The sequence below is a fragment of the Symphalangus syndactylus genome, chromosome 18 (genome assembly GCF_028878055.3).
Source record: "Symphalangus syndactylus isolate Jambi chromosome 18, NHGRI_mSymSyn1-v2.1_pri, whole genome shotgun sequence".
NCBI classification, from domain to species: domain Eukaryota; kingdom Metazoa; phylum Chordata; class Mammalia; order Primates; family Hylobatidae; genus Symphalangus; species Symphalangus syndactylus.
In genome coordinates, this window is record NC_072440.2 from 60,743,443 (window position 1) to 60,769,181 (window position 25,739).

At 45.4% G+C, this 25,739-nt stretch overlaps 2 protein-coding genes across 10 annotated transcripts in view; one reads left to right on the top strand and one right to left on the bottom strand.

Annotated features, from left to right (window-relative positions):
- On the top strand, positions 1-20,980 carry TFIP11 (tuftelin interacting protein 11). Of its 9 annotated transcripts, XM_055254054.2 has the most exons (16): positions 30-114; positions 333-395; positions 1,296-1,372; positions 1,785-1,870; positions 2,200-2,417; positions 5,883-6,036; positions 6,340-6,496; positions 9,021-9,148; positions 10,741-10,893; positions 13,481-14,008; positions 14,135-14,241; positions 16,203-16,371; positions 16,774-17,017; positions 17,967-18,109; positions 18,602-18,767; positions 20,540-20,980. In XM_055254054.2, exons 5-16 carry the CDS (start codon positions 2,209-2,211, stop codon positions 20,893-20,895), a joined length of 2,514 nt encoding a protein of 837 aa, XP_055110029.1. In that variant the 5' UTR covers positions 30-114; positions 333-395; positions 1,296-1,372; positions 1,785-1,870; positions 2,200-2,208; the 3' UTR covers positions 20,896-20,980. The 9 variants fall into 9 exon arrangements, with proteins under 9 accessions (XP_055110031.1, XP_063478771.1, XP_055110027.1 ...); XM_063622701.1 differs by lacking the exon at positions 333-395 and having other exon boundaries at positions 17-114; positions 1,338-1,372; XM_055254052.2 differs by lacking the exon at positions 1,296-1,372 and having other exon boundaries at positions 23-114.
- Positions 20,974-25,739, bottom strand: part of SRRD (SRR1 domain containing) — an 8,074-nt gene continuing 3,308 nt past the window's right edge. The window contains exons 3-7 of the mRNA XM_055254068.2: positions 24,619-24,878; positions 24,419-24,517; positions 22,685-22,839; positions 21,832-21,877; positions 20,974-21,444 (exon numbers count right to left, since the gene is read on the bottom strand). Of these exons, the coding sequence (XP_055110043.1) occupies positions 21,235-21,444; positions 21,832-21,877; positions 22,685-22,839; positions 24,419-24,517; positions 24,619-24,878 (770 nt within the window). The 3' untranslated portion in view covers positions 20,974-21,234. The remainder of the gene's footprint in view (positions 21,445-21,831; positions 21,878-22,684; positions 22,840-24,418; positions 24,518-24,618; positions 24,879-25,739) is intronic.

The following is a 25,739-nucleotide window of genomic DNA, read 5'->3' on the forward strand; positions in this document are numbered from 1 at the left end:
GACCAACGTCATTTCCGGCGCGCCGGCCACGATGCATCCGGGTTCTGGTGTAGGAACGGCGGTCTTCTCGCGCAGATTGTGAAGCTGAATTTGGTTCGCTGGACCCTCGGAGAGGTGAGCAAGGCTGGCCACAAGGGGACTCAGCGCCAGTGAGAATAGGGACGCAGGCTCAGGGAAGGCGAGCTTCGGTCCCAGCCTTTGGGGTGTGGGGAGGGGAATCCATTTCGTAGACAGCTCTGCCGAGGCACGGAGAGGGGCGGTGCTGCTTGGAGTCAACTGGGATTTAGGGCGTGGGTTCAGTTAAGAACCTGAGCCTCCTTCGCCAAACCTAGACGAGCCCGAGGCCTGACTTGTAGCACTCCTGAGTTTGAGCCCTATGAGCAGTGGAACCTAGGGTAAGTTACTAACTTCTCTGAACCTCCTTTTTCTTATCTAAAGCATGAAAACTAACGGTACCTACTTTGCAGAAGTGTGTTGATGCAGACGGTTGATAATCGGTCTCAAGCGACCAGCATGTACCTAGCTAGCATCTGCTGATGAGGGCTTCATAACTTGTGACTACTCAGGGCTTATTACCACTTACTATGCCCATAGAGACAGTGGTATTATTTAACCATATGTATTTGAGATTCCCCACCTTTTCTGAAAACCCTTCTGTCCTGAACACTCCTGGAAGAGGTTGGGACCCGCTGCACCCAACCAGTGCACCAGTGAGTAGAAGAAGGCAGAGATAACGTTTTGCCTGAGGTGACCAGAGTTTGACACTGCCTGTGGAAGTAGTGAACTCTGTGTGCCTTAAGGCTGCTTTCAGCAAGACAAGAATCACAATTGCTGTCACCTGTTGAGTGTATTATTGTGTAGTGCACCATGCTTGGCGCTTCACGTACATTTAATTCTCATACACTGGGTATCTGATAGAGTTGAATTTGAACTCAGGCTTCGATTTTAGCGTGCCTGATTTTGCAGTCACTTTGCTAAGTTTACTCCCTAGTCCCATAATAATAATGATGATTGTGATGGTAAATACTGAACGTCGACTTGATTGGATTGAAGGATACGCAGTATTGATCCTGGGTGTGACTATGTGGGTGTTGCCAAAGGAGATTAACATTTGAGTCTGTCGGTGAGGAAGGGCAGACCCACCCTTAATCTGTGTGGGCATAATCTAATCAGCTGCCAGCACGGCAAGAATATAAGCAGGCAGAAAAATGTGAAAAGAGAGACTGGCCTAGCCTCCCAGCCTACATCTTTCTCCCGTGCTGGATGCTTCCTGCCCTCGAACATTGAACTTCAAGTTCTTCAGCTTTGGAACTTGACTGGCTCTCCTTGCTCCTCAGCCTGCAGACAGCCTATTGTGGGACCTTTTGATCGTGTGAGTTAATACTTAATAAGCTCCCCTTTATATATATTATGTCTATTCCATTAGTTCTTTCCCTCTAGAGAACCCTAATACAATGATTAACCTAATCATGGGACTAAAGTAGAAGCTATCGTTTCTTGAGCACTTATTTTGAACTCATTGAATTTGCCTTATAAGCCTTCTCTAAGGTTGGTATAGTAGTTTATTCCAATTTAAGAAAGACAACTGAATCTGGTCACCCAGCTACCGTGAGGTAGATTCTATATATCAATCCCTGGACATCTGACTATTAAAATAGTGTTCATAATTACTATAGTCTTTCAGCTCATCAGAAGAAATTTATGTTTTGTGAGGAAAACTGAAAATTTTGTTTCATCAAGTAATGTATTTCAAAAAGCATATTCTAAAAAAATCACTCTCCTAGGACCACCAAGGATCCAGATATAATTCTTTCCTCAGTAATATAAAAAAGAATCTGGGATCTAAGAAGATATCTACTCATTTTCTAAGGTAATAATGTACAAAATAACCTACTTAGTTATTTTTGTGTGGTTTGTGTATGTGTGAATATGTGTGATATTTATGACTAGGACAAGGAAATATGTACTTTTAAAGAATCATAGACTGTTGGGAGTAGTATTTTGTTCACCTGTTTTAGTACTGATTGTTATCTAAAAGTAGGTTTTTAATATCTTCTTTATTGAATAGTAATGCCGATTTTAATGGACTTTGAATTTGGAGAAAGTTCTGAAGGCAGCAAGGAATAGAGACTCACAAGGAATCCTCCTACTGCTGCCCCCAGGACTTACAGCCTGTGCTCTTTTTGTCTCTTCCTTTAGTGACTGGCCATGTCATTGTCCCACTTATACCGGGATGGGGAAGGCCGCATTGATGATGATGATGACGAGCGGGAGAACTTTGAGATCACTGACTGGGATCTCCAGAATGAGTTCAACCCCAACCGACAGCGCCACTGGCAGACCAAGGAAGAAGCCACCTACGGGGTGTGGGCAGAGCGAGACTCGGATGATGAGAGGCCCAGCTTTGGAGGCAAACGGTATTGCCTGGCATGGGGGCTGCTTCACCTTGCTTTAGGGAAGAGGGGGAAGATGGACAGGAAGTGGAGGAGATACCCTGATAAGTATACTTCTCACCTGGCCTTGTTGAGACTGTTAGCTGTGACATCATCTCGAGAGGTCTGGTTTCCTCTTTAGGCTAGAGTGCTGCTCTTTCACTGATTTATTTTATTCTATTTATTTATTTTTTTTTTTTGAGACACAGTTTCACTCTGTTGCCCAGGCTGGAGTGCAGTGACATGATCTTGGCTTGCTGCAACCTCCACCTTCCGAGTTTAAGTGATTCCCATGCCTCAGCCTCCCAAGTAGCTGGGATTACAGGCACACGCCACCACCTCCAGCTAATGTTTGTATTATTAGTAGAGACGGAGTTTTGCCATGTTGGCCAGGCTGGTCTTGAACTCCTGGCCTCAAGTGATCCACCTGCCTCAGCCTCCCAAAGTGCTGGGATTACAGGTGTGAGCCACCACGCCTGGCCTCACTGATTTAATTATCAGTGTTTATTGAGCGATTACTATGTATTAGGCCTGTGCTTTAATAAACCCATTCTTGCCTTCCTGGAGCCCAGACTCTAGAAGATGGAAATAGGCATTAACAATTCAGACAATCAAACTTGTAACTATGATGTAGGACACGAGGGACATGAGGACATGAGGGAGAACACATTTTGGGGCATTTCACCTATTCTGAGAGGTCAAGGAAGGTTTCTGTGGAGAAAAGTGACCCTTAAGCTGATATGACTGACAGTAGAAGGTAACTAGGGTGGTAGAAGAGGTTCCAATATGCAAAGGCCTTTGATGGGAAGCATCACGGTATCCACAAGGATATGAAAGGCTTGGGGGCTGGAGCAGAGAGGGGGAAGGGTAGCATAGTGTGTGTGATAGAGGGTGTGATGTGGGGCTGGGTTATGTTTTGAGAAGACCCTTTTGCTGGTGTGCTCAATAGTCATGGAGCCACAGTGGAAGACTGTAAGGAGCCCAAGCCAGTGGTCCCTGCACAGGTAGTGGAGGCCTGGTCTAGGATAGTGGTGGGCGATGAGGATTCAGGCTGCACGTCTCCTCCCCAGCACAAGGTTATGTGTGCCCTGGCTGAACCTCACTCGACCAGGGTGTGCCGGCTTGGGGGTTTTTTCCTCCATGGCCCCCCCGTGGCCTCTAGGCTCCATCCTATTGAGAGTGTGCCTTTTTCTTTTTCCTTTTCTTTTTTTTTTTGAGATGAAGTCTTGCTCTGTTGCCAGGCTGGGGTACAGTGGTGTGATCTTGGCTCACTGCAACCTCTGCCTCCTGGGTTCAAGCGAATCTCCTGCCTCAGCCTCCCGAGTAGCTGGGACTACAGGCACGTGCCATCACACTCAGCTAATTTTTGTATTTTTAGTAGAGATGGGGTTTCATCATGTTGGCCAGGATGGTCTCGATCTCTTGACCTTGTCATCCGCCTGCCTTGGCCTCCAAAAGTGCTGGGATTACAGGTGTAAGCCACCACACCCAGCTGAGAATGTGCCTTTTTCAAAGGAGGCTGGGGGAGAAAGAGTATAGAGATTAGTCCAAACTTCTCATCCACAAGGAAGTCTGAAAGTGGATGACAAATAGATCAGGGAATAAGAATTCCATAATCATAAGATAATAATAATAGCTAACATCTCTTGGCTGCTTACTTGTTCTGGCTATTTCACAAGTCTGGATTAATTTTCCTTATGAGAAAGGCACCATTATTGTCCCCATTTTACAGATTAAGAGACTGAGGCTAATGGTCATACAACTAGGCAGAGACTTAAGCTAGAATCGGAACCTGGACCTATCTGACTTTAGAGTTTGGGATCTAAATCACAAAGTTTTATTACATTTTTAGGAAAAAAACTCCCTAAATTCTGTTGGTGCCCTGAGGATGTTAAATTACTAGGTTGGTCGTTTTACAAGGCATCACTTTATTTGCTGTGTTCCCAGGTTTTCTTTTTTTCTTTGAAACACAGTCTCTGTTGCCCAAGCTGGAGTGTGCAGTGGCGTGACCTCAGCTCACTGCAACTTCTGTCTCCTGGGTTCAAGTGTTTCTCATGCGTCAGCCTCCTGAGTGGCATGGGATTACAGACGTGTGCCACCACACCCAGCTAATTTTTTTTTTTTTTTTTTTTTTTTTGAGACAGAGTCTCGCTCTGTCGCCCGAGCTGGAGTGCAGTGGCACAATCTCGGCTCACTGCAAGCTCCGCCTCCCGGGTTCACGCCATTCTCCTGCCTCAGCCTCCGAGTAGCTGGGACTATAGGCGCCCGCCACCGCGCCCGGCTGATTTTTTGTATTTTTTTAGTAGAGACGGGGTTTCACCGTGGTCTCGATCTCCTGACCTCGTGATCCGCCCGCCTCGGCCTCCCAAAGTGCTGGGATTACAAGCGTGAGCCACCGCGCCCGGCCCCAGCTAATTTTTTTTATTTTTATTAGAGATGGGATTTTGCCATGTTGGCCAGGCTGGTCTCGAACTCCTGGCCTCAAGCCTCCCAAAGTGCTGAGATTATGGGCGTGAGCTGCTGTACCCGGCTCCAGGGTTTTTTATTGTAATTTTTTCTTTTTTAAACCACACAGTACAAATATATCAATTTTATTTTATACAAAAAGGACCTGAGGTTAATGGCTTAATGTAAGTGCTTGAAGCAGTTAGAGTTTAAATCAATATATTTCATTTTATAGAGTTAATTTCTTATTTCTTAGGGGACTGTAGTGTAATTTTCTTTCTTTCTTTTCTTTTTTTTTTTTTTTGGAGACAAGGTCTCACTCTTTTGCCCAGGCTGGGGCACAGTGACATGATTATAGCTCACCGCAGCTTCAGCTTCCTGGGCTCAAGCAATCCTCCCATCTCAGCTTCCCATGTAGTTGGGACCACAGGCTTGCACAACCATGCCTGGCTAATTTTTATTTATTTATTTTTTATCGAGACGAGGTCTCACCATGTTGCCCTGGCTGGAAATTTTCACATTCAAATAAATTTAATGGCTAGGAGCTTTTTCTAAGTTGGATTAATATAATTGTTACATGCTTTACATTCATATAATCTTTCAATGGGTTTTATTTATGATTATCCATCAAAATTTCTGCTCCTGTTGGATTTTTGTACTTGAAATAGTTTTCAAAACAAATGCTTTTTATGATAAATTAATTTTTAAAATGTAGGAAAATTGTATTATCACATCATATTTTGAATTTGTAATCAACGCTACGTTGATCTGGTAACTCTTCAGCCGTAGAGGAATATGTCAGGTAAAATGTTAAGTGTGACTACAGGAAGCCAAATCTGGGGTCCTTTGGATTTTCTGACACATTAAAAAATGTGTTACTTTTTTAAAAAACCTCCCATGAGATTCACTCTAAGGAGTTTTCAAGCATGTAGTTTCTGCAAAGGGATCGCTGCAGAGAAAAGAGTTCTTTACCGACCCCGTGGGGCTTTGTTTCTGTGCCTACAGGGCCCGTGACTACTCCGCGCCAGTCAACTTCATCAGCGCAGGGCTCAAGAAAGGGGCAGCGGAGGAGGCAGAGTTGGAAGATTCTGATGACGAAGAGAAACCTGTTAAGCAGGACGACTTTCCTAAGGATTTTGGACCAAAGAAGTTAAAAACGGTAGAGTCTTTATTGCAGGATTGTGACCTTAGTAATATCCTTCAAAGGTCATTGTGGCCCAAGCATTTTCTAGCCAGGGAGAAACTCATCTGGAATGCATTTTGTGAGTGTCTCCTTTTGGTGGCAGGTTTCTGTGAGTTGTGAAGTGTGTAGTGCAGTCTCTTCCTTCCTGACACACATTTTTGGTTCATATGACACTTTTCGTAGTGCTGTATAACTTAGGCCATTTTCCTGTTGGCCAAGCTTTCTTAGATTTTTCTTCTTTTTGTTTTCCATTAACTAAGCTTTGATTTTTCTTTGCAGGGTGGCAATTTTAAGCCCAGCCAGAAAGGTTTTGCAGGAGGAACCAAATCTTTCATGGACTTCGGCAGCTGGGAAAGACACACAAAAGGAATTGGACAGAAGCTTCTTCAGAAGATGGGCTACGTCCCTGGACGGGGCCTCGGGAAGAATGCACAAGGTATTGCACCTTTGTCGTCTTGCATGATGGAGGAGGGCAGGCAGAGGGAAGGAGAGGGGCATTGGGAGAGGAGGTTTGCTTTTCCCTTTTAAAAGCACTTTATCTCTCCAGCCTGGTTTGCCAGCACAAGACATTTGCGTTCCTAAGCTACCTTGCTTTATCAAAGCTCAAGTTAAATAAGTAATTGTTTCAACAGGAAGAAAAGGGTTAGGGCCTAAAACAGGCTGCAAACAGGTTGAAGACAGGCTTTTTTTCTGGTCCTGACCAGTGCTTCTAAAAACAAAAATGAGGCTGGGTGTGGTGGCTCACGCCTGTAATCCCAGCACTTTGGGAGGCCAAAGCAGGTGGATCGCTTGAGGTTAGGAGTTCAAGACCAGCCTGACGAACGTGGCGAAACCCTGTCTCTACTAAAAATATAAAAATCTGCTGGGTGCGGTGGCATGCGCCTGTAATCCCAGCTACTCAGGAGGCTGAGGCAGGAGAATCACTTGAACCCAGGAGGTGGGGGTTGCAGTAAGCTGAGATCATGCCACTGCACTCCAGCCTGGGCAACAGAGCAAGACTCTGTCTCTGAATAAATAAATAAATAAATAAATAAATAAATAAATAAATAAATAAATAGAATAAATAAAAACAAAAATGAATTCATTGCTAATATTTAAAAAACAGACAATTTCACCTAAAATTCCAGATTTTGCCTGGCAGTAGTTAGTTGAGGCAAATGAGAGCTGCTCCTGGGACGATGGACATGGTCTTCTCTTGGAGGCAGTCTCCACGGCCTCCTGTTGTCTTCCACCCCAACCCACAGGAACTTTTCTTGGTCCCACAGTCATTTGAGTTCGCCATCCCTACTCACAAGGGTTATAGTTTTGCGGAAATGGTTATTTGTCCTTCAGGAATATCAGTAAAACATTGTGCATAGCTTTTTTTAATAGCTAGAGCCATATGGCTGTAAAACTGGCTGAGCAAATCCTCCATTGGTTCCTTCCATCTTCCTCTAGTAGCCCAGTCTCCTCCTGTCTTCTCATGGCCAGCCCCACTGAGACACAGCCCCTGTCACACTCTTACCTTCTTGAGACCAAAGCCTCTCAAACCAAACAGTTGGATTCTTCCTACAGAACATTTCCCCTCTTCTTGAGCTATTTCCTATGCATGACTGCCAGGTAGATATAATCAAATATATCCTCCATATTCAGATTCCAGTCTCTAAATAATAATAATAACATTATTATTTTTTGAGACAGAATTTCACGCTTGTCGCCCAGACTGGAGTGCAATGGCACGATCTCAACTCATCTGCAACCTCCGCCTCCTGGGTTCAAGTGATTCTCCTGCCTCATCCTCCCGAGTAGCAGGGATTACAGGCATCTGCCACCATGCCCAGCTAACTTTTGTATTTTTCGTAGAGACGGGGTTTTACTGTGTTGGCCAGGCTGGTCTCGAACTCCTGACCTCAAGTGATCCACCCTCCTCGGCCTCCCAAAGTGCTGGGATTGTAGGCGTGAGCCACTGTGCCCAGCCTCTAAATAATTATTAAAGTGAAATCCAGTTTATGTGTTGAAAACATTAGGTACATGAAAAATACATGAACGTGAGTAAAGATACACTGAATGAGAATGAGGGGATAGTGTTTTTGCTTTTTGTTTTTTTTTGATAATAATGTCTCACTCTGTTACCTAGGGTGGAGTGCAATGGCATGGCATGATCATAGCCCACTGCAGCCTCAACCTCCTGGGCTCAAGCCTGCCAAGTAGCTGGGACCACAGGCACACTCTGCCGTGCCTGGCTAATTTTTTCTTTTTTTGTAGATGGGGTCCTACTATGTTGCCCAGGCTGGTTCAAGACCTTGGCCTGCCAAAGTGCTAGGATTACAAGCATGAGTCACCACGCCTGGCCCAGGGATAGCTCTTATTTAAGACTTCAGTGGAACTAAATGGAAGGGAGGCAGGGATGGAAAATTTGGAGTCGGCGGAACATCTTCATTGAAATGTTGTGGTCCTATTCGTAAACTCTTTTATGAGAAAAATAACATTTATAAAACAAGAGTTATAAAAAAGTTAAACATAGGAGATAGGAACTCCTAAGTAAAATATGTAAGGAGTCTTATATTAAATTGCAGCTTCAGTTCAGTCAGAATCAATATAATATCGGAATTATTGCATTTTCCCTAATAGAGGCTTCCAAAGAAGTGAAGCGTAGAATTTAGTATGCTGGAGTTCTCAGTTATCAATGTAGTGTTCTGTTTTCTTCCTGTCCACTAAACAATCCAAGTGGAAATGGAAATCTATTTGGGATATAAATAAACTAGTCAGCAGACTGTTCTGTGGTAGCATAAATGCTCATAAGTTTCAAATCACAAGGGACAAGAGTAGTGTTCTGAGGGCAGAGAATAGCTCTCCTTCCTGTGTAGCATGTTATTTTGTGGAAGGAGCAAGAAACTGTCATTTCACTGAGTGGCTGATTCACATACATGAATTGCTGTGATCGTAAGACTCTCTTTTTATCTTTTGCTGAAATTCCTCAGGTATCATTAACCCAATCGAAGCCAAGCAGAGAAAGGGAAAAGGTGCTGTGGGGGCTTATGGATCCGAGCGCACCACTCAGTCCATGCAAGACTTCCCTGTGGTTGACTCAGAGGAAGAAGCTGAAGAGGTAACTGGAAGTCAGGAGACATGGGTGGATGGTGTCCTGTCCATTTCCAATGGCTGTTCATTTATCCCTTCATTCTGTTAGTCCTCAGATGTTTATTGTACACGTACCATATGCCAGGTACTGGGCTGAAGGCTAGGTGCACCATGATGAGAGGGCTAGGGTGGCCAGAGAGTAAACCAGCAGCTACGGTGTGGAAGTGGCAGTTGAAATGGCAGAAGGTGCTAGGAGCTGCCTAGACAGAAAATAAGGTTGGGGGTTGGGAGGTGGTGTTGACCTACTTTTATAAATAGGCTGGTCAGGGAAACCTTTTAGGAAAGGAAACATTTCAGTTGAGACTTGGTAGAAGGGTGAGCTGAGAAGCCAGAGGACACTGAGAGGCTCTGAGCTTGGTGGTTAAGAAACCATAAAGGAAGCTCTTGTGGTGGAAGGGTGGTACACAAAGCAGAGGGGAAGGAAGTGCATTCAGAGGGGTGGGTGGTCCACATGACAGCCATTTTTAGGTGCTCGGGTTTCATCCCAAGTGCAGCAGGGAGCCATCTGCTGGCAGCTGTGCGTCCCTTTTCCCCAGTGATAGAAGGGGCCAGCTCTCTTGATTGAAGTATTACTCTTTTCCCATTTGAATTTATGGGGGAAAGCAGGATGCTGCAAAGAAACATGTTACTGTTCATGTCACTGACCTTTTGATGAAAGAGTCATTTGATAAATGTGGGATTGACCACTCTGAGTCAGGGGTTCTCAGACTTAGAAGCCTACAGGTGCCAGGCACACCGCAGAAGCAAGTAAGATGAGCTAGGTGCTAGACAATAAAGAGTGGTGGGGACTGTGGCACAGGTGAGGCTGTAGTCTGTCTAGAAGGTAAATCTTTATTCAGCTCTAAGTGATTGTTGCTTATGAGGATGTGGGCTCAGTATTGCCTGGTCCTCTGATTTTCCCAAAGTAGCCAGATGTCTAGATACTTTTAGAGAAAAAATGACAAGTCTTAACCAGTGTGAGAAAAACATGACAACCCCAAAACCAACTTCTGTGGGCTGGACTCTACTACTGTCACACTAAGAAAGTTTACGAATTTGTGTTGGGCCGCATTCAGAGCCGTCCTGGGCTGCGGGTTGGACAAGCTTGCCTTAGCTCCTCCTGTAGAAAGGTTTTGCGGAACCTGATTATAAGAGATACCTTTGCTTTGAGAGTTAGGGCCTGCTTATTTATCTTCATTTTAAAGTTAGAAACGAGGATTTGTGTACTTAGAAAATCCTTTACATTGCATTTCTAAGTTTTACATGAGGTACATTTAATAGTATAGTGCCTGCCCATAGTAGATGCTCAATAAATGTTGTTTCCTTTATTTTTGTTTCTCCCTCCCATCATCTGGTGCACCTGCCTTCTGAACCGCATTATTTGTAAGAGGGCGAAGGGGGTCAAGGAGTATCATTAGATAGTTTTGGTGTCTTGCAGGTGCATCCTTTCCTTCCTTCATACAGAGCTTGTAAATAAATCTAAGACAGTGAATGGTAATATCTGCTAATGGTCTCAGCTACCTCACCTGTTGTAAAAAGTGGTTGTTCCTTGCTGCATCTAACTGTATTCTTCTGGTTCAGGAGTTTCAAAAGGAGCTGAGCCAGTGGAGGAAAGACCCAAGTGGAAGCAAGAAGAAGCCCAAATACTCTTACAAGACTGTGGAAGAGTTGAAGGCCAAGGGCAGGATTAGCAAGAAGCTCACTGCTCCCCAGAAAGAACTTTCTCAAGTCAAGGTACAGGGGCCCTTGGACACCTGGTACAGGATCCACACCCCAGAATTAATCACTGAACATGTTCTAGGGTTTTTTGGATCTTTTAGCTAGGCTTTTTCTTTCTTTCTTTCTGTTTTTTTTTTTTTTTTTGGTACCTTTTCTCACTTATTTATGGAAGTGTAATGAATAGGAACATGCTCACATAGTATTAATATGTTCCTATTCATTACACTCCCATATTTAGTAATAGTTACAAGTTCCTTCTGTGCCAGGCACTCTTCACGGCACTACACTGGTAAACCAAATGATGTTCCTGTGTTTCTGGAGCTTACATCAGTGAATTTAATAACATTCTTGTTATTAAAAACTCAGTGCAAAGTGTTTATAATGAGCACGTAATTCCAGAGAGTGGCTGTACTGTATTATTTGATCCTACCTCCGTTGTTAGACGTTTAGCTTTTATCTGGTTTAGTTTGGGTTTTTGGCTGATTAGTTTGTATATGAAACTTTGTCTTTGTTTCAGACATTTTTTTTTTTTTTTTTTTTTTTTTTTTTTGAGACGGAGTCTCGCTCTGTCACCCAGGCTGGAGTGCAGTGGCGCGATCTCGGCTCACTGCAAGCTCCGCCTCCCGGGTTCACACCATTCTCCTGCCTCAGCTTCTCCAAGTAGCTGGGACTACAGGCACCCGCCACCACGCCCGGCTAATTTTTTTGTATTTTTAGTAGAGACGGGGTTTCACCATAGTCTCGATCTCCTGACCTTGTGATCCACCCGCCTCGGCCTCCCAAAGTGCTGGGATTACAAGCGTGAACCACCGCGCCCGGCCCAGACATTTTTTAAGAATAGACATGTACATGTGCAATCACCATGTTGAATACAAAAGTACTTAAGGCATTTAAATACTCAGAAGGTTGTATTAACTCTCTCTGAACAGGAGGGCAGGAGAGAGTCCCCAGGGCTCCTTAGCCAGCATTAAGTCTTTTCTTTTTTTAAGATAGATTAAATTTTTAGCTACTGTTACGTGCATATAGTGTATTAAGTTTTCCATTACTTGGCTGGGCATGGTGGCTCACGCCTGTAATCCCAGTACTTTGGGAGACCTAGGCGGGCGGATCACGAGGTCAGGAGATTGAGACCATCCTGTAACATGGTGAAACCCCGTCTCTACTAAAAATACAATAAATTAGCCGGATGTGGTGGCAGGCGCCTGTAGTCCCAGCTACTCGGGAGGCTGAGGCAGGAGAATGGCATTTACCCAGGAGGCGAAGCTTGCAGTGAGCGGAAATTGTGCCACTGCACTCCAGCCTGGGGGACAGAGCGAGACTCTGTCTCAAAAAAAAAAAAAAAAAGTTTTCCATTACTTTTCCAAGTAGTCAAAGAACAGTGGTGACAGTTGCCTGTTGTCATTTGCTGTAGGATATGTAGTGTGTCATAGACCTCAAAGAAAGCCTTTAGTGGGGTTCTCCAACATGTGCTGTTATCTGGACGACCTGATAAGAAATATGGGTGTCTAGGTGCCTCCCAGGAATCTTGAGTCTAGACTGAACCTCAGGACTCTTTTTTTTCCTCCAGTGATTCTAAAGCTGGTGGTTCATGGATCACACTCTTACTTAAAAAGTGGTGATGAATCATTCTGTTTCACAAGTGCAGTCCGTATTCACATTTCCTGTTTTCCTAAAATATTGGAATTAGCTCATTGTCTAGGTTGCCTTTGTTCAATTAGCCTTTTGTATATTTTATTTTGTTTTAAAATTAAAAGGCCGGGCGCAGTGGCTCACGCCTGTAATCCCAGCACTTTGGGAGGCCGAGGCAGGCAGATCACAAGGTCAGGAGATTGAGACCTTCCTGGCTAACACAGTAAAACCCCATCCCTACTAAAAATACAAAAAATTAGCCAGGTGTGGTGATGAGTGCCTGTAGTCCCAGCTACTCTGGAGGCTGAGGCAGGAGAATGGCGCAAACCCAGGAGGCAGAGCTTACAGTGAGCTGAGATCGCGCCACTGCACTCCAGCCTGGGCAACGGAGTGAGACTTCCGTCTCAAAAAAAAAAAAAATTAATTAATTTAATTTAATTAAAAAAACTTTGTTATTACAATAGCAGTGTGTAGTACATTTTAGAAAATTAGGAAATAGGCGAAAATGTAGAAAATATTTTCCATCCTTCCAAGATTACCAAATGTTAACATCTTGTTATACATCCTAGATCTTTTTCTATGCTTATGTGCATTTTTTTAATCAAAATATGATATTCTGATTGTATGTTACCTTCTTTGATCAGTACAGCTTCTACCTTTCCATTAAAATAAATTTTCACATCTACTCATACTCAGTCCCTATTTAAATTTCATGTTTCCCTAAAAAGTCTTCTCCATCTGGCTTGTTCACAGTGATCCAACCTAGAACTGCTTGCTGCATCTGATTTTGTCCCTGGAGTCTCCTTTAGGCTAGGACAGTGTGGTTCCCACTTTACAACACTGCCCTTCTCCAGCTATGTTGAATAATGTGGTTTCTACACACTTCCCCTGTCATGGGGCCTTCCCCTGGGCTTAGCTGTGTGTTTAACAGGGCTGCAGCGGTGTTAACCTTCGTCCCTCTACGTTTTCCAAGGTCATAGACATGACAGGCCGGGAGCAGAAGGTCTACTACAGCTACAGTCAGATCAGCCACAAGCACAATGTTCCCGATGATGGGCTGCCACTGCAGTCCCAACAGCTGCCACAGTCTGGCAAAGAGGCCAAGGCCCCGGGCTTTGCGCTGCCCGAGCTAGAGCACAACCTGCAGCTGCTCATTGACCTCACGGAGCAGGAGATCATCCAGAATGACCGGCAGCTACAGTATGAGCGGGACATGGTGGTCAACCTCTTCCACGAGTTGGAGAAGATGACCGAGGTCCTGGACCACGAGGAGCGGGTCATCTCCAACCTCAGCAAGGTCCTGGAGATGGTGGAGGAGTGCGAGCGGCGGATGCAGCCGGACTGCAGCAACCCCCTCACCCTGGACGAGTGTGCCCGCATCTTTGAAACCTTGCAGGACAAGTACTATGAGGAGTACAGGATGTCCGACCGTGTGGACCTCGCTGTGGCCATCGTCTATCCACTCATGAAGGAGTACTTCAAGGAGTGGGATCCCCTCAAAGTGAGTTGTTGGGAAAATCAACCTATCCCTGCCTCGGTTGGGCTTACCCTTGCTTGATGAGTTGGTCCAATGGGCAGGGAGGGCTGGAGAGCCCGCTGCCCCTCAGCTGCTCGCCTTTCTCCTCAGGACTGCACTTACGGCACCGAGATCATCTCCAAGTGGAAAAGCCTCCTGGAGAATGACCAGCTCTTGTCCCATGGCGGACAGGACCTCTCGGCAGATGCCTTTCACAGGTACCACAGAGCAGGGCTCTGCACCCCAGCTCCCTTCTCCTGGGGGGTTGGGAAGGATTGCTGAAGGTGGGGGAAGGCAGCAGTGCTGGCCTTGATTAATTCTCTGCTCATGCTGACACTGCTTTAGGAATTTAAATTCATTTGGGTATGAATTCTTTTTATTTTATTTTTTTGAAATGTTTTATTTCCATAGGGTTTTGGGGAACAGGTAGTATTTGGTTACATGAGTAAGTTCTTTAGTGAGATTTTGGTGTACCCATCTCCTGAGCAGTATACATTGAACCCAATTTGTAGTCTTTTTTTTTTTTTTTTTTTGAGACGGAGTCTCACTCTGTCGCCAGGCTAGAGTGCAGTGGCATGATCTCAGCTCACTGCAGCCTCCAACTGCCTGGTTCAAGCGATTCTCCTGCCTCAGCCTCCCAAGTAGCTGGTATCACAGGCACGCGCCACCATGCCCAGCTAATTTTTGTATTTTTAGTAGAGACAGGGTTTCACCATGTTGGCCAGGATGATCTCAATCTCCTGACCTTGTGATCCACCTGCCTCGGCCTCCAAAAAAGTGCTGGGATTACAGGCGTGAGCCACCGTGCCTGGTTCAATTTGTAGTCTTTTATCCCTCACCCCCTTCCCACCCTTTCCCCGAGTCCCCAAAGTCCATTGTGTCATTCTTACGCCTTTGCATCCTCATAGCTTAGCTTCCACTCATAAGTGAGAACATAAGATGTTTGGTTTTCCATTCTCGAGTTACTTCACTTAGAATAATAGTCTCCAATTCCAACCAGGTTGTTGCGAATGCTATTAATTCATTCCTTTTTATGGCTGAGTCATATTCCATTATATTTATACCACAGTTTCTTTATCCACTCGTTGATTGGTGGGCATTTGGGTTGGTTCCACATTTTTGCAATTGCAAATTGTGCTGCTGTAAATTTGTGTGAGCAAGTATCTTTTTCGTATATGACTTTTTTTTTTTTTTTGAGATGAAGTCTTGCTTTGTTGCCAGGCTGGAGTGCAGTGGTGCGATCTTGGCTTACTGCAACCTCTGCCTCCCGGGTTCAAGCGATTCTCCTGCCTCAGCCTCCCGAGTATCTGGGACTACAGGCGCTCGCCACCATGCCCGGCTAATTTTTGTATTTTTAGTAGAGACAGGGTTTCACCATGTTGGCCAGGATGGTCTCGATCTCTTGACCTCGTGATCCACCCGCCTTGGCCTCCCAAAGTGCTGGAATTACAGGCGTGAGCCACCATGCCCAGCCATGACTTCTTTTCCTCTTGGTAGATACCCAGTAGTGGGATTGCTGGATCAAATGGTAGTTGTACTTTTAGTTCTCTAAGGAATCTCCACACTTTTCCATAGTGGTTGTACCATTACATTTGGCCATGAATTCAGCTGACACTTGTCAAATGTCTGTTGCGTATCATGCTTGTACTAGGTGCTGGGCTTACCCTAGGTGTACAGCAGACAGCCTCTGTCTACAGTACAGCAAAAAAGGCAGATGGGAAATACGGTAGTGAACAAATAAAGGCAGGATGCACACCAAGTACAGCGATAGAGAACTGCAGGAGTGACCTACTTGGAATGGGGGTTGGCACAGAGGTCTTAGGGGAGGTGACGTTGAAATTGTGATAAGAGGGTGAGAGGCGTCAGCTCATGAATAGAAGCCCATAGGTGGGAAAGCACTTGATACCTGGGAAGAGGCCCCTGTGACCCTAAAGCAGCTCTGCCAGGTGGTTGGGCACTACCTAGGAGACCAAGGCCTCAGATTGAGAGGAGAGTCACGAGAACAAGGAAGAGGCAGGCTCAGGTCTGGCCAGTATGGTGACTGGCCTGATGGTTTCCTCTGATTGGATTTTCATGCTGTTGTATTTTTATTCCTGATTCTAGAGAGACGGGTGGTGGTGGTGTACTTTGAAACCAATCAGTGTAATTAACCAGCATGTCCTCTGCCTTTCTCCCATAGGTTGATATGGGAAGTCTGGATGCCTTTTGTTCGAAATATTGTCACCCAGTGGCAGCCAAGGAACTGTGACCCGATGGTGGACTTTTTGGATAGTTGGGTGCACATTATTCCTGTGTGGATCTTAGATAACATACTGGACCAACTCATCTTCCCCAAGCTGCAAAAGGAGGTGGGATGGGAGTCATGGGAAACAGCTGTCATCACTAACCACAGGGATTGTTCAGTCTATGTCTCATTATCTCAGTGCTGTTAAAATGCCTGGAATTAACAGAATTTGTCAACACCACTATTGACCTATAGTGTTAATTCCAGCCTTTTTCTCAGCACTTTTTCCCCCAAGCCACCCTCAGGAGGGAATTCGTTTTCTTGACTTCGTCACTAAAATTAGAATTGTGCTATTTCTGAGATGTAATCAAATGAATGGGCATATTTGTTTGGCAATGTACAAAGGACCGTGGGCCTCGGAGAGCGTGGGGCCTCCTCCAGGGGCAGCTCTTGCCTTTAGCCACACAGGGGTGTTATGTGACTGCCCCACAGGCGACATGAACTGTTTCTTCTCCCCACTTTGCAGGTGGAAAACTGGAACCCGCTCACAGACACTGTTCCCATCCACTCTTGGATCCACCCATGGCTGCCCCTTATGCAGGCACGGCTGGAGCCACTCTATTCCCCCATCCGTAGCAAGCTGTCCAGCGCCCTGCAGAAGTGGCACCCCAGTGACTCCTCTGCCAAGCTCATCCTCCAGCCCTGGAAAGATGTCTTCACTCCTGGCTCCTGGGAAGCATTCATGGTCAAAAACATAGTGCCCAAGCTGGGTAAGGATATGGGGAAAATGCATTCCAAGCCCAGCGGCTTCGGTGCCCTGGTTTCTTTGGTCAGCGGGGATGACTTAAAGCGTAGCGTTTGTGTTCATGAAAGTGCTGGGTACACAATATTCCTTGCTGTGAAAAAGGCACCATTTTGTTCAGAGGCTGAACATAAATGTAACTTGGGTCCTTTCCACTGTTTATTTACAACAGTGACTAATAGTCGACAGTGACAATATTGGACTCTGTGCCTTGTGGTTTTCCCAATTGGTTTTGGCTTCTGGTAATAGGACAGCCATTGGAGTTCTGAAATTTTTGTGGTATTTTACTCTAAATTATCAGGGAGTTATTTCCGGGTTAGCAAAAAAAAAATTTTTTTTAAGAATTGCTATGTCGGGAGCTTAAATTTGACCTTTAAAAGCAGATTAAAGCCTGAGCAACATGGCGAAACCCCATCTCTACCAAAAATACAAACTAGCCAGGTGTGGTGGTGGGTGCCTGTGGTCCCAGCTACTAGGGAGACTGAGGGGGGAGGATGGCTTGAACCTGGGAGGCAGAGGTTGCAGTGAGCCAAGATCTGCCATTGCACTCCAGCCTGGGCAACAGTGAGACCCTGTCTCAAAAAAAAAATAAAAAGCCAGGAGCCGTGACTTATGCCTGTAATCCCAGCACTTTGGGAGGCTGAAGTGGGCAGATCACCTGAGACCAGGCATTTGAGACCAGCCTGGGCAACATGCCAAAGCCCTGTCTCTAATAAAAACACAAAAATTAGCCAGCCACGGTGGTGCACAACTGTACTCCCAGCTACTCGGGAGGCTGAGGCACAAGAGTGACTTGAACCCGGGAGGCGGAGGTTGCTGTGAGCTGAGATGAAAACGGACATTGTCTTTGCTCTTTGTGCTTCTGTGGCTTTGCCAGTACTAAAGCTGTGCCTTTACAGACCGGTTTTCTCTTCCAGGGATGTGTCTTGGTGAGCTAGTCATTAACCCCCACCAGCAGCACATGGATGCATTCTATTGGGTGATTGACTGGGAAGGGATGATCTCTGTCTCTAGCCTGGTGGGACTTCTTGAAAAGCACTTCTTCCCCAAGTGGCTTCAGGTACACTTTGTTTTGCTTGGCTTTCTAGGGGAGGGATCTGGGTGGGGATTAAGTTAATTTTCTGCCAAGGCCTGACTGTAGGTGCAATTCCATAATGAAAATAAATTACATGGTGGGGTAGGAATGAGTTAGGTCATCTTCATAGTGGGCACCATTTATTGGACATTTGCCATGTATCAGAAGCTGTTCCAAGCACTTTATTTGCTTTATCTCAGCTCCTCTCAGCAACCCTATGGGGTAGGGGATATGGTATCCCTGTTGTGTAGACATGGAAGCTGAGGCTCAGAGATTTTACATGCAAGGGCACTTTAGCTACCAGGCTGACTCCAAAATCCATATTCATAAGTGCTAGACTGTTTAGCTACTATAAATCCCTGTAAAGTGGTGTCACTAGCCTGCAGGACCAGGATCAAAACAAAACAAATGGCCCCTTCAGAAATCTTGCCTTCATTTGTTGCCACCATGGGTGCAAGTAATTTTTCTTTTTGGCAGGTGCTGTGCTCTTGGCTCAGTAACAGCCCAAATTATGAGGAGATCACCAAGTGGTACCTGGGTTGGAAGTCTATGTTCTCAGACCAAGTGCTGGCACATCCATCTGTCAAGGACAAATTTAATGAGGCACTTGATATCATGAACCGGGCGGTGTCCTCCAACGTTGGTAAGTGAGAATTCCCATTTTGGATGTCCTGGCCTTGAGTTTCAGATTTTACACATGTAAATGACACAGAATCAGAGTTTTCTGGTTCCTGTAGGCAGCCTAAACCTTGGGTCACACTTTTGCACATAGCAACAGACTCTCACCCTGCTGACTGCGGTCCATGGTCGGCTGGCACCCACTGCCCAGGTCTACAATGACTGAGAGGGGCATCTTCCCTGAGTGGAGACTGACTTCAGCTGGATTCAGATGATGCTGGTCTAACCCCAGGCCCCGCCCTCTTAACCACTGTGCTGTGTGGCCTTTTAAGGCTCATTCAGGCCTGAGCATGCTGCTCAGGTGACGCATCTTACAGTGTGGAGTTCGGCACATGGTCTGACACTTGGTGATTGCTCAGCCTTAATCAGCCCCATTTTACCTGTTAAACAGTAAGATCTACTTCATAGGCTAAAAGGGAGATTGAGTTCATGCTTGTGTATAGCCTTCAATAGGTAGTGTCTGTGTTGTCAAAAACAGGCAGTTCACTGTTCGTGTACTATATCTATTTCCAAGTTCTAGGTTAAAGTCATTCTGCCTAGATCATAAGTGAGAATGTTTATGTTGTTTCTACATTTGGGAGCCTATTTCAACCAGTCCTGTGCTCCAGTGTTGCTCATTAGCCGATTCACAGCATTGAAACGGGATCGTCTAGTCTGTGTTTTACAGATAAGCCCAGCGAGGCTAAGAGCCTGTTCAACGTCACATAGTTAAAGGGTGGCAGTTAGAACTGGAATTTCTATTTCCTGAATCTTTAATTTTTGTTATTTAATAGCCTAAGCCAGGCGCGGTGGCTCACGCCTGTAATCCCAGCACTTTGGGAGGCCGAGGCGGGTAGATCATGAGGTCAGGAGTTCGAGACCAGCCTGACCAACATGGTGAAACTCTGTCTCTACTAAAAATGCAAAAATTAGCTGGGCATGGTGGCACATGCCTGTAATGCCAGCTACTCAGGAGGCTGAGGCAGAAGAATCGCTTAAACCTGGGAGGTGGAGGTTGTAGTGAGCCGAGATTGCAAGCACTGCACTCCAGCCTAGGTGACAAGCGCAAGACTCGGTCTCAAAAAAAAAAAAAGAAAAAATAGCCTATTCTGTGAAAACAGAGATTAAGTAATAAGGCAAATATACTTCTTTGCTTCTGTAATTATCAAGTTCTTTCTAAAAACTCTTCCTTAGCTACCCTTGGCCTCATGTTTCCAAAACTGTTCCCTGAATATACCCCTCAATTAGCACTTAGCATTTATGGTCTTGGTATTATCCTTTAAACACCCATTTCAGCTCCCTAAATATATGTGAACTTCTTTCAGGATGGGGGGCCTGTGTGGGTAGGTTAAAAATAAAGCCAGTGTGGGCCCTATGTTTTCAAGGTACTAAAATCTGCCTCTTTGGTGGTGTGAAGTGGAAACTCTACAGAGCAAGGTGGGAACAGAAGAGTGGCTGAGGACTCTCTGTTAATGTTTCCAGCTCTGAAGGAAGAAATCACTTGCAGATACTTCATTTTAAAATGTTGAATATTAATAATCTGGTTACTAGATACTAGCCAGGAACCTTCTGAACAGTTTTTATGTGATACTGGACAGTTGTCTAAACTTCCTCCAAAGTTGTATCTTTGAGGCAGAGCTGCCCTTCAGTGAGTGACAAGCATTCTGGCACACCCAAGACTTGAGCCAAGTCACAGTGTCAACTTCCATACACCTAGAAACACCTCTCCTCACCGCCCTGTCCTCCTGTATCTCTTAGGTGCCTACATGCAGCCAGGAGCGCGGGAGAACATTGCCTATCTCACCCACACGGAGCGGAGGAAGGACTTCCAGTACGAGGCCATGCAGGAGAGGCGGGAGGCTGAGAACATGGCTCAGAGGGGCATTGGCGTGGCCGCTAGCTCTGTGCCCATGAACTTTAAGGACCTCATTGAGACCAAGGCTGAGGAGCACAACATTGTCTTCATGCCCGTCATTGGGAAGCGACACGAAGGGAAACAGCTCTACACCTTTGGCCGCATTGTGATCTACATCGACCGGGGAGTGGTCTTTGTCCAGGGCGAGAAGACGTGGGTGCCCACCTCACTGCAGAGCCTGATCGACATGGCCAAGTGAACTGTGGCAGGTGCAGAACCAGCCAGAGACTTGCCCCTGAGAGGGATGTATTGTAAATAAATAGTATTTTAGATCACCTTCAAAAGGGTAACTTCTTTACTCAGGAGCTACTCCACATCAGGCCAGGTCACGAGGGAAGGATGTAAAATGGGACGATGCCACTTAGTGCAGGAATCTTTATACCAAGTCCTCATGTGGGGTATCGTCCTCAAAACAGGACAGCCAAGTTGATGTTCTTTCCTGGCAAAGGAGTTCTCTGTAGTTCCTCCATGGCAGCCTTCCCTTTAGTCTCCGGTGGCAGCTTCTACTTCAGCCAACACTGAGTACCTCATAGCAAGTTCAGTCAGTAGCAGAAGGATCTTCTCTCCTGTTCCTGATGATTTCTAGGTCCTCACAGTCCTGATAATCTGGTTCTTCCTGAAATTCCCAAATATCTGTGGAGAGCTGTTCTAGCTTTTGCACAGGGAACCAGTGGACAGAAGTATCATTAAATATGTCCATGTATTGTGAAGTCTGAGGAAACTCAAGCTCCTCCAGTCCTTTTAAAATCTGAGCAGAAAAATTCAAGTATAAAAACTTTAGATAGTCACAGTAATCCCCTCTTCTGGGATAAATTTCCATTTTACTTGTCATCCCCACTTTCCTTTTTAAAAAAATAACACATAGGGTATTTTGATTTAAATGCTTTTGCACAATGAATTGGGTGCCCCAAGGACAGTGGATATCATGGACTGTGATACTGAGAATAAAGGAAATAAGGAAAAAACCAAGAGATGCATTAAAGAGTCATAGCCTTCTGGAACACAGACCCATGGAGAGAGCTGACAGTACACTAGCGCCATTTAGCCCGTGAGTTTCCTCCTAACGCCTGTAAAGATAGAATTCTTCACAGTTTCACATCCTTTTCCATCCCAGCCCCTTTATTCAGATAGATACCTTTGCAATGTAGGGATAATTTTTCTGCAGAATCCTTGCCAACAACCTAGAAATTAAAAAAAAAAAAATGATTAGGAGGTATGAGGATAGTTTCATTCAACTTAAGACACATAGAAGAGCAAGATGATTGAAGCATAGTAAGAATTCAGGAAAAAACTCAAGATGTGAAGTAAACCAGTTAAATAGTTGAAAACGTGGGCCAGGCGCGGGTAATCCCAGCACTTTGGGAGACTGAGGCGGGCGGATCATGTGAGGTCAGGAGTTCAAGACCAGCCTGGCCAACATGGTAAAACCCCATCACTACTAAAAATACAAAAATCAGCCAGGCGTCCTGGTGCGCATCTGTAATCCCAGCTACTCATTAGGCTGAGGTAGGAGAATCGCTTGAACCCGGGAGAGGGAGGTTGCAGTGAGCTGAGATCATACCACTGCACTCCAGCCAGAGGGACAGAGAGAGACTCCATCTCAAAAAAAAAAAAACAAAAAACAGCAAATACTCCAGTAATTGTGCCCATTTCATCAAGAGAAATGACTGAGCAGACTCCTAAGCACGTGAAACAGAATGAGGATATGGAGCTGTAGGCAGAGGAATCAAATAGCTTTTCCCTGTTTTCAAAACCATTTCTGTGTATCATAATGGAAGGGAGGAATTCGTGGCAAAAAGACTCCTTAACTTGCTTCATAGTTCGAATCAAGGTTTGACATCTCCTGTCTTTAAGCCTTCATCCAGTTCCCTATGGAAAAGCATTTCCCCAGTATGGAATCGTCAAGGAAACATTTTCTGCATGTGGGTCAATCTGAGGTACGGGCTTCACCTCAGGGCCCGACACAATCTCAGCATTCTCAGACTTACCTCTCCTCAAGTCCTTTGAAACTGTTCCCAATGATGACCATCTTAGAAAGGGCATCTACTGACCAGTTACTCCATAAAAGATTGTTGTACAAGGCCGTCCCACAATGGAGCATGTAAAAGATGGTAGGCTCCCCGCGAATACTCCGTTTCCCTTCCTGGGGATATGATATACACAGGTGTAAACATGCCCACAACCTATTCTTTACAGAAGGTGAGGGAGAGGTAAGGATGAGGATAATCATGAGACAAACTAAAGGATCAAATGGAGAAAAGCTCATTTTGTGGAACAGTTACACTCGTATATGAAATCTATACAGTTACAGGACTAAAGAGTCAGGAAATCATGATGTCCTGAAAGAACTCATGTTTACTTAACAAATGTGTGTCTCATGAACACAAAGCCCTGCACTGACGGAGGGGCTTCCTGGGTCTATGACGGCAAGAACAGGAGGGATAGTGATGTTACTTACCCCACATATTTCCCCTATGTTCAGTAATCCACACTTCCTGTGTCACTTCCTGCAGATGTGCATAACTAAGTCCTCTTCCAATGTCCCTGAGGCACAATCACCCCTCCTGAGAACCACTGCTCTACAGCCAAACTCTAGCAGGGAACATAAGGCCCTCTGTCTGACCCTTGCCCACCTCTGGCCTGCCTCTCCTCTCCTTGCAGCTTCCCTTGTGTTAATAACAAACTGGCAGTGGTTTCCTGAACAGCCAGCACTACACAGCTACCTGCAATCCTGGTTCTGTCCCACTAGCAAACTCCTGGTAGACCTTCAAAGCCTAGCTCAGACCCAAGAATCCTTCCTCCATCCCTCCAAACACCTCTCTTGTCTCAGCTCCTAGTACAAGGTTCTGCCTCACTATTTCATTCCTCATTCACTTGTTTACAGGTCACATGCCCTGATGTGACCATGGGCTCCCTGAACACAGGGACTGGCTCCCACTTTTCTTGGTCTCCCCAAAGCTCCCTGCCTAGCACAGAGCAGGCACCCAGAAAGATGATCTGAACTGAGTGACAGTGTTAGGACCTTGCCAATATCAGGGAATGACTCTTCTCTCAACTGAGCCAAATTTTCATACATAATAAGCAATAAGATGGCAGTTTCAGCACACACACAGGAATCAAATGATTCTAATCCCCAAGACAATACAAAACCGAAATCGGAGGGATTTGCTCATACTGGCTTTGGCCCTGTGCTTGAGGGATTCATTTCTTTATTCCACAGGTCTCAGAAATGTCAAATCCCAGCTATTTTGGGGGGTGCAAATGTGGGCAGAGAATTAATCCACAACTCACAGCCAGGTGCTAGGGTCTGACTAGGTTATAGCATCAAAGAGGAATGCTGCATCCCCTTTTATTACCTCCCTGGGACAGGGTAAAAACCAACCACAAAGACCTTGCTTGAGGCACCTAGACTTTTATGTTTCAGTAGCAACAGCAAATACCAAGTTAGCATAATTTCCAGACAAGTAATTCTCACAAAAGCGGTGCAGACCTAACATGTTCTGGTTCATGCTATCTGTGTAATTTTTTTCTGATGGGTACAACACAAGCCAAAATTTAGGTAACTGATTGACTGGTTACATCGTTCAGGCACTACAAAAGTGAGCAGGCGGTAAGAGAGGAATGGCTGCCACTGCAAAGAATGCTGGTGTCCACAGGCAGAGCCTGGGGTGAGTCTGGTCAGGATTTTTACAGTTCTGTCTTCTCCCCTTTACACCACTTACCTCGTTCTCACTGAGAACAGTCACACCAAGGGTGTTAAGTACTTCAATTTCAAGTTGGCTAAACAGAGGGTCATATACCCAACAGTGACTTCTGGGAATCTAGAAGGGAAGAATGAGTTGTTTACTTCAACCCAAACATCTGTGTGCACCCATGTATAGGACCAGAGGAGGAGGAGATGAAAATGAATCCAAAAATGTACCTGGCACTTTTCCAACAAAAGCAGCAAAAACGTTAGCTGGTTTCTAGCTATGATGCAGGTGGCAAAGTTCCCAATGCCGTAACACACACACTTCAAATGGCAGGTTCCTGTGACCAGGGTCTCTCTTGGGATAGAATCAGGGGCCACATCTGACTCCTCTGGCAATGAGTCAAGATGCAGGTTTCCAAAGATGTCCGAAAGAGTCCCCATAGGGGCCTTCAGTTGTTCCAGATGTTTTGTGAGACATCTATTGATGGTTTCTGAAAGAGCAGGCCCCCAAATGCAGTTAGAGGTCATGCTCTGACCCTGTGAACCAAATCATCCACAAAAGAAGTTCACACATTTGGGGAGAAAGAGATCAGGGCAGTAAAAGGTTTCAATTCTTCAGAGGGAGAGAAGCTGCCGGCCTCATTCCCAAACATGCCTGGACATACAGTCACATTCACCACCAACTGACAAACTGTCCCAGTCCCTGGACTCCCATGGTCCAAAACCCAAGAGCATGTTGCAAGCAGAAATTGGGTTTCACTCAAGGGCAGTTTCCATCTAAACCTCTAATGTGAACTCATTCTAATTTAACAAGAGGCTCCTAGTAAATGTCGACTATGCTCTGAAATGCATACTTTTAAAGTTGTAACCAACCAGGTGCGGTGGCTTACGCCTGTAATCCTAGCACTTTGGGAGGCCAAGGTGGGTGGATCGCCTGAGGTCAGGAATTCAAGACCAGCCTGGCCAACATGGCAAAACCCCGTCTCTACTAAAAATACAAAAAATTAGTCGGGCGTACTGGCGCACGCCTGTAGTCCCAGCTACTTGGGAGGCTGAAGCAGAAGAATCACTTGAACCAGGGAGGTGGAGGTTGCAGTGAGCCGAGATCACACCGCTGCATTCCAGCCTGGGCAACAGAGCAAGACTCCATCTCAAAAAAATAAAATAAAGTTATACTCTGTTTAAGTCTTCTCATGTAGAGGTAGGTTCTCTTGTCTCTCCTTTTATTGTACTGGTACTGAATTTAGCAAAACAAAAAAACCATGCATTCCAATAAGATACCAATTTTTCACTTAAGAAACCAGCAAAGGGCCAGGCGTGGTGGCTCACACCTGTAATCCCAGTACCTTGGG

What these genes read in the sequence shown, in the direction of transcription:
- TFIP11 (XM_055254056.2), top strand. Translation starts at nt 2,209, where the DNA reads ATGTCATTGTCCCACTTATACCGGGATGGGGAAGGCCGCATTGATGAT. An exon ending in CAGAGGAAGAAGCTGAAGAG is followed by an intron (nt 9,149 to 10,740) that starts GTAACTGGAAGT and finishes CTTCTGGTTCAG; the next exon opens with GAGTTTCAAAAGGAGCTGAG. An exon ending in AAACATAGTGCCCAAGCTGG is followed by an intron (nt 17,018 to 17,966) that starts GTAAGGATATGG and finishes TTTCTCTTCCAG; the next exon opens with GGATGTGTCTTGGTGAGCTA.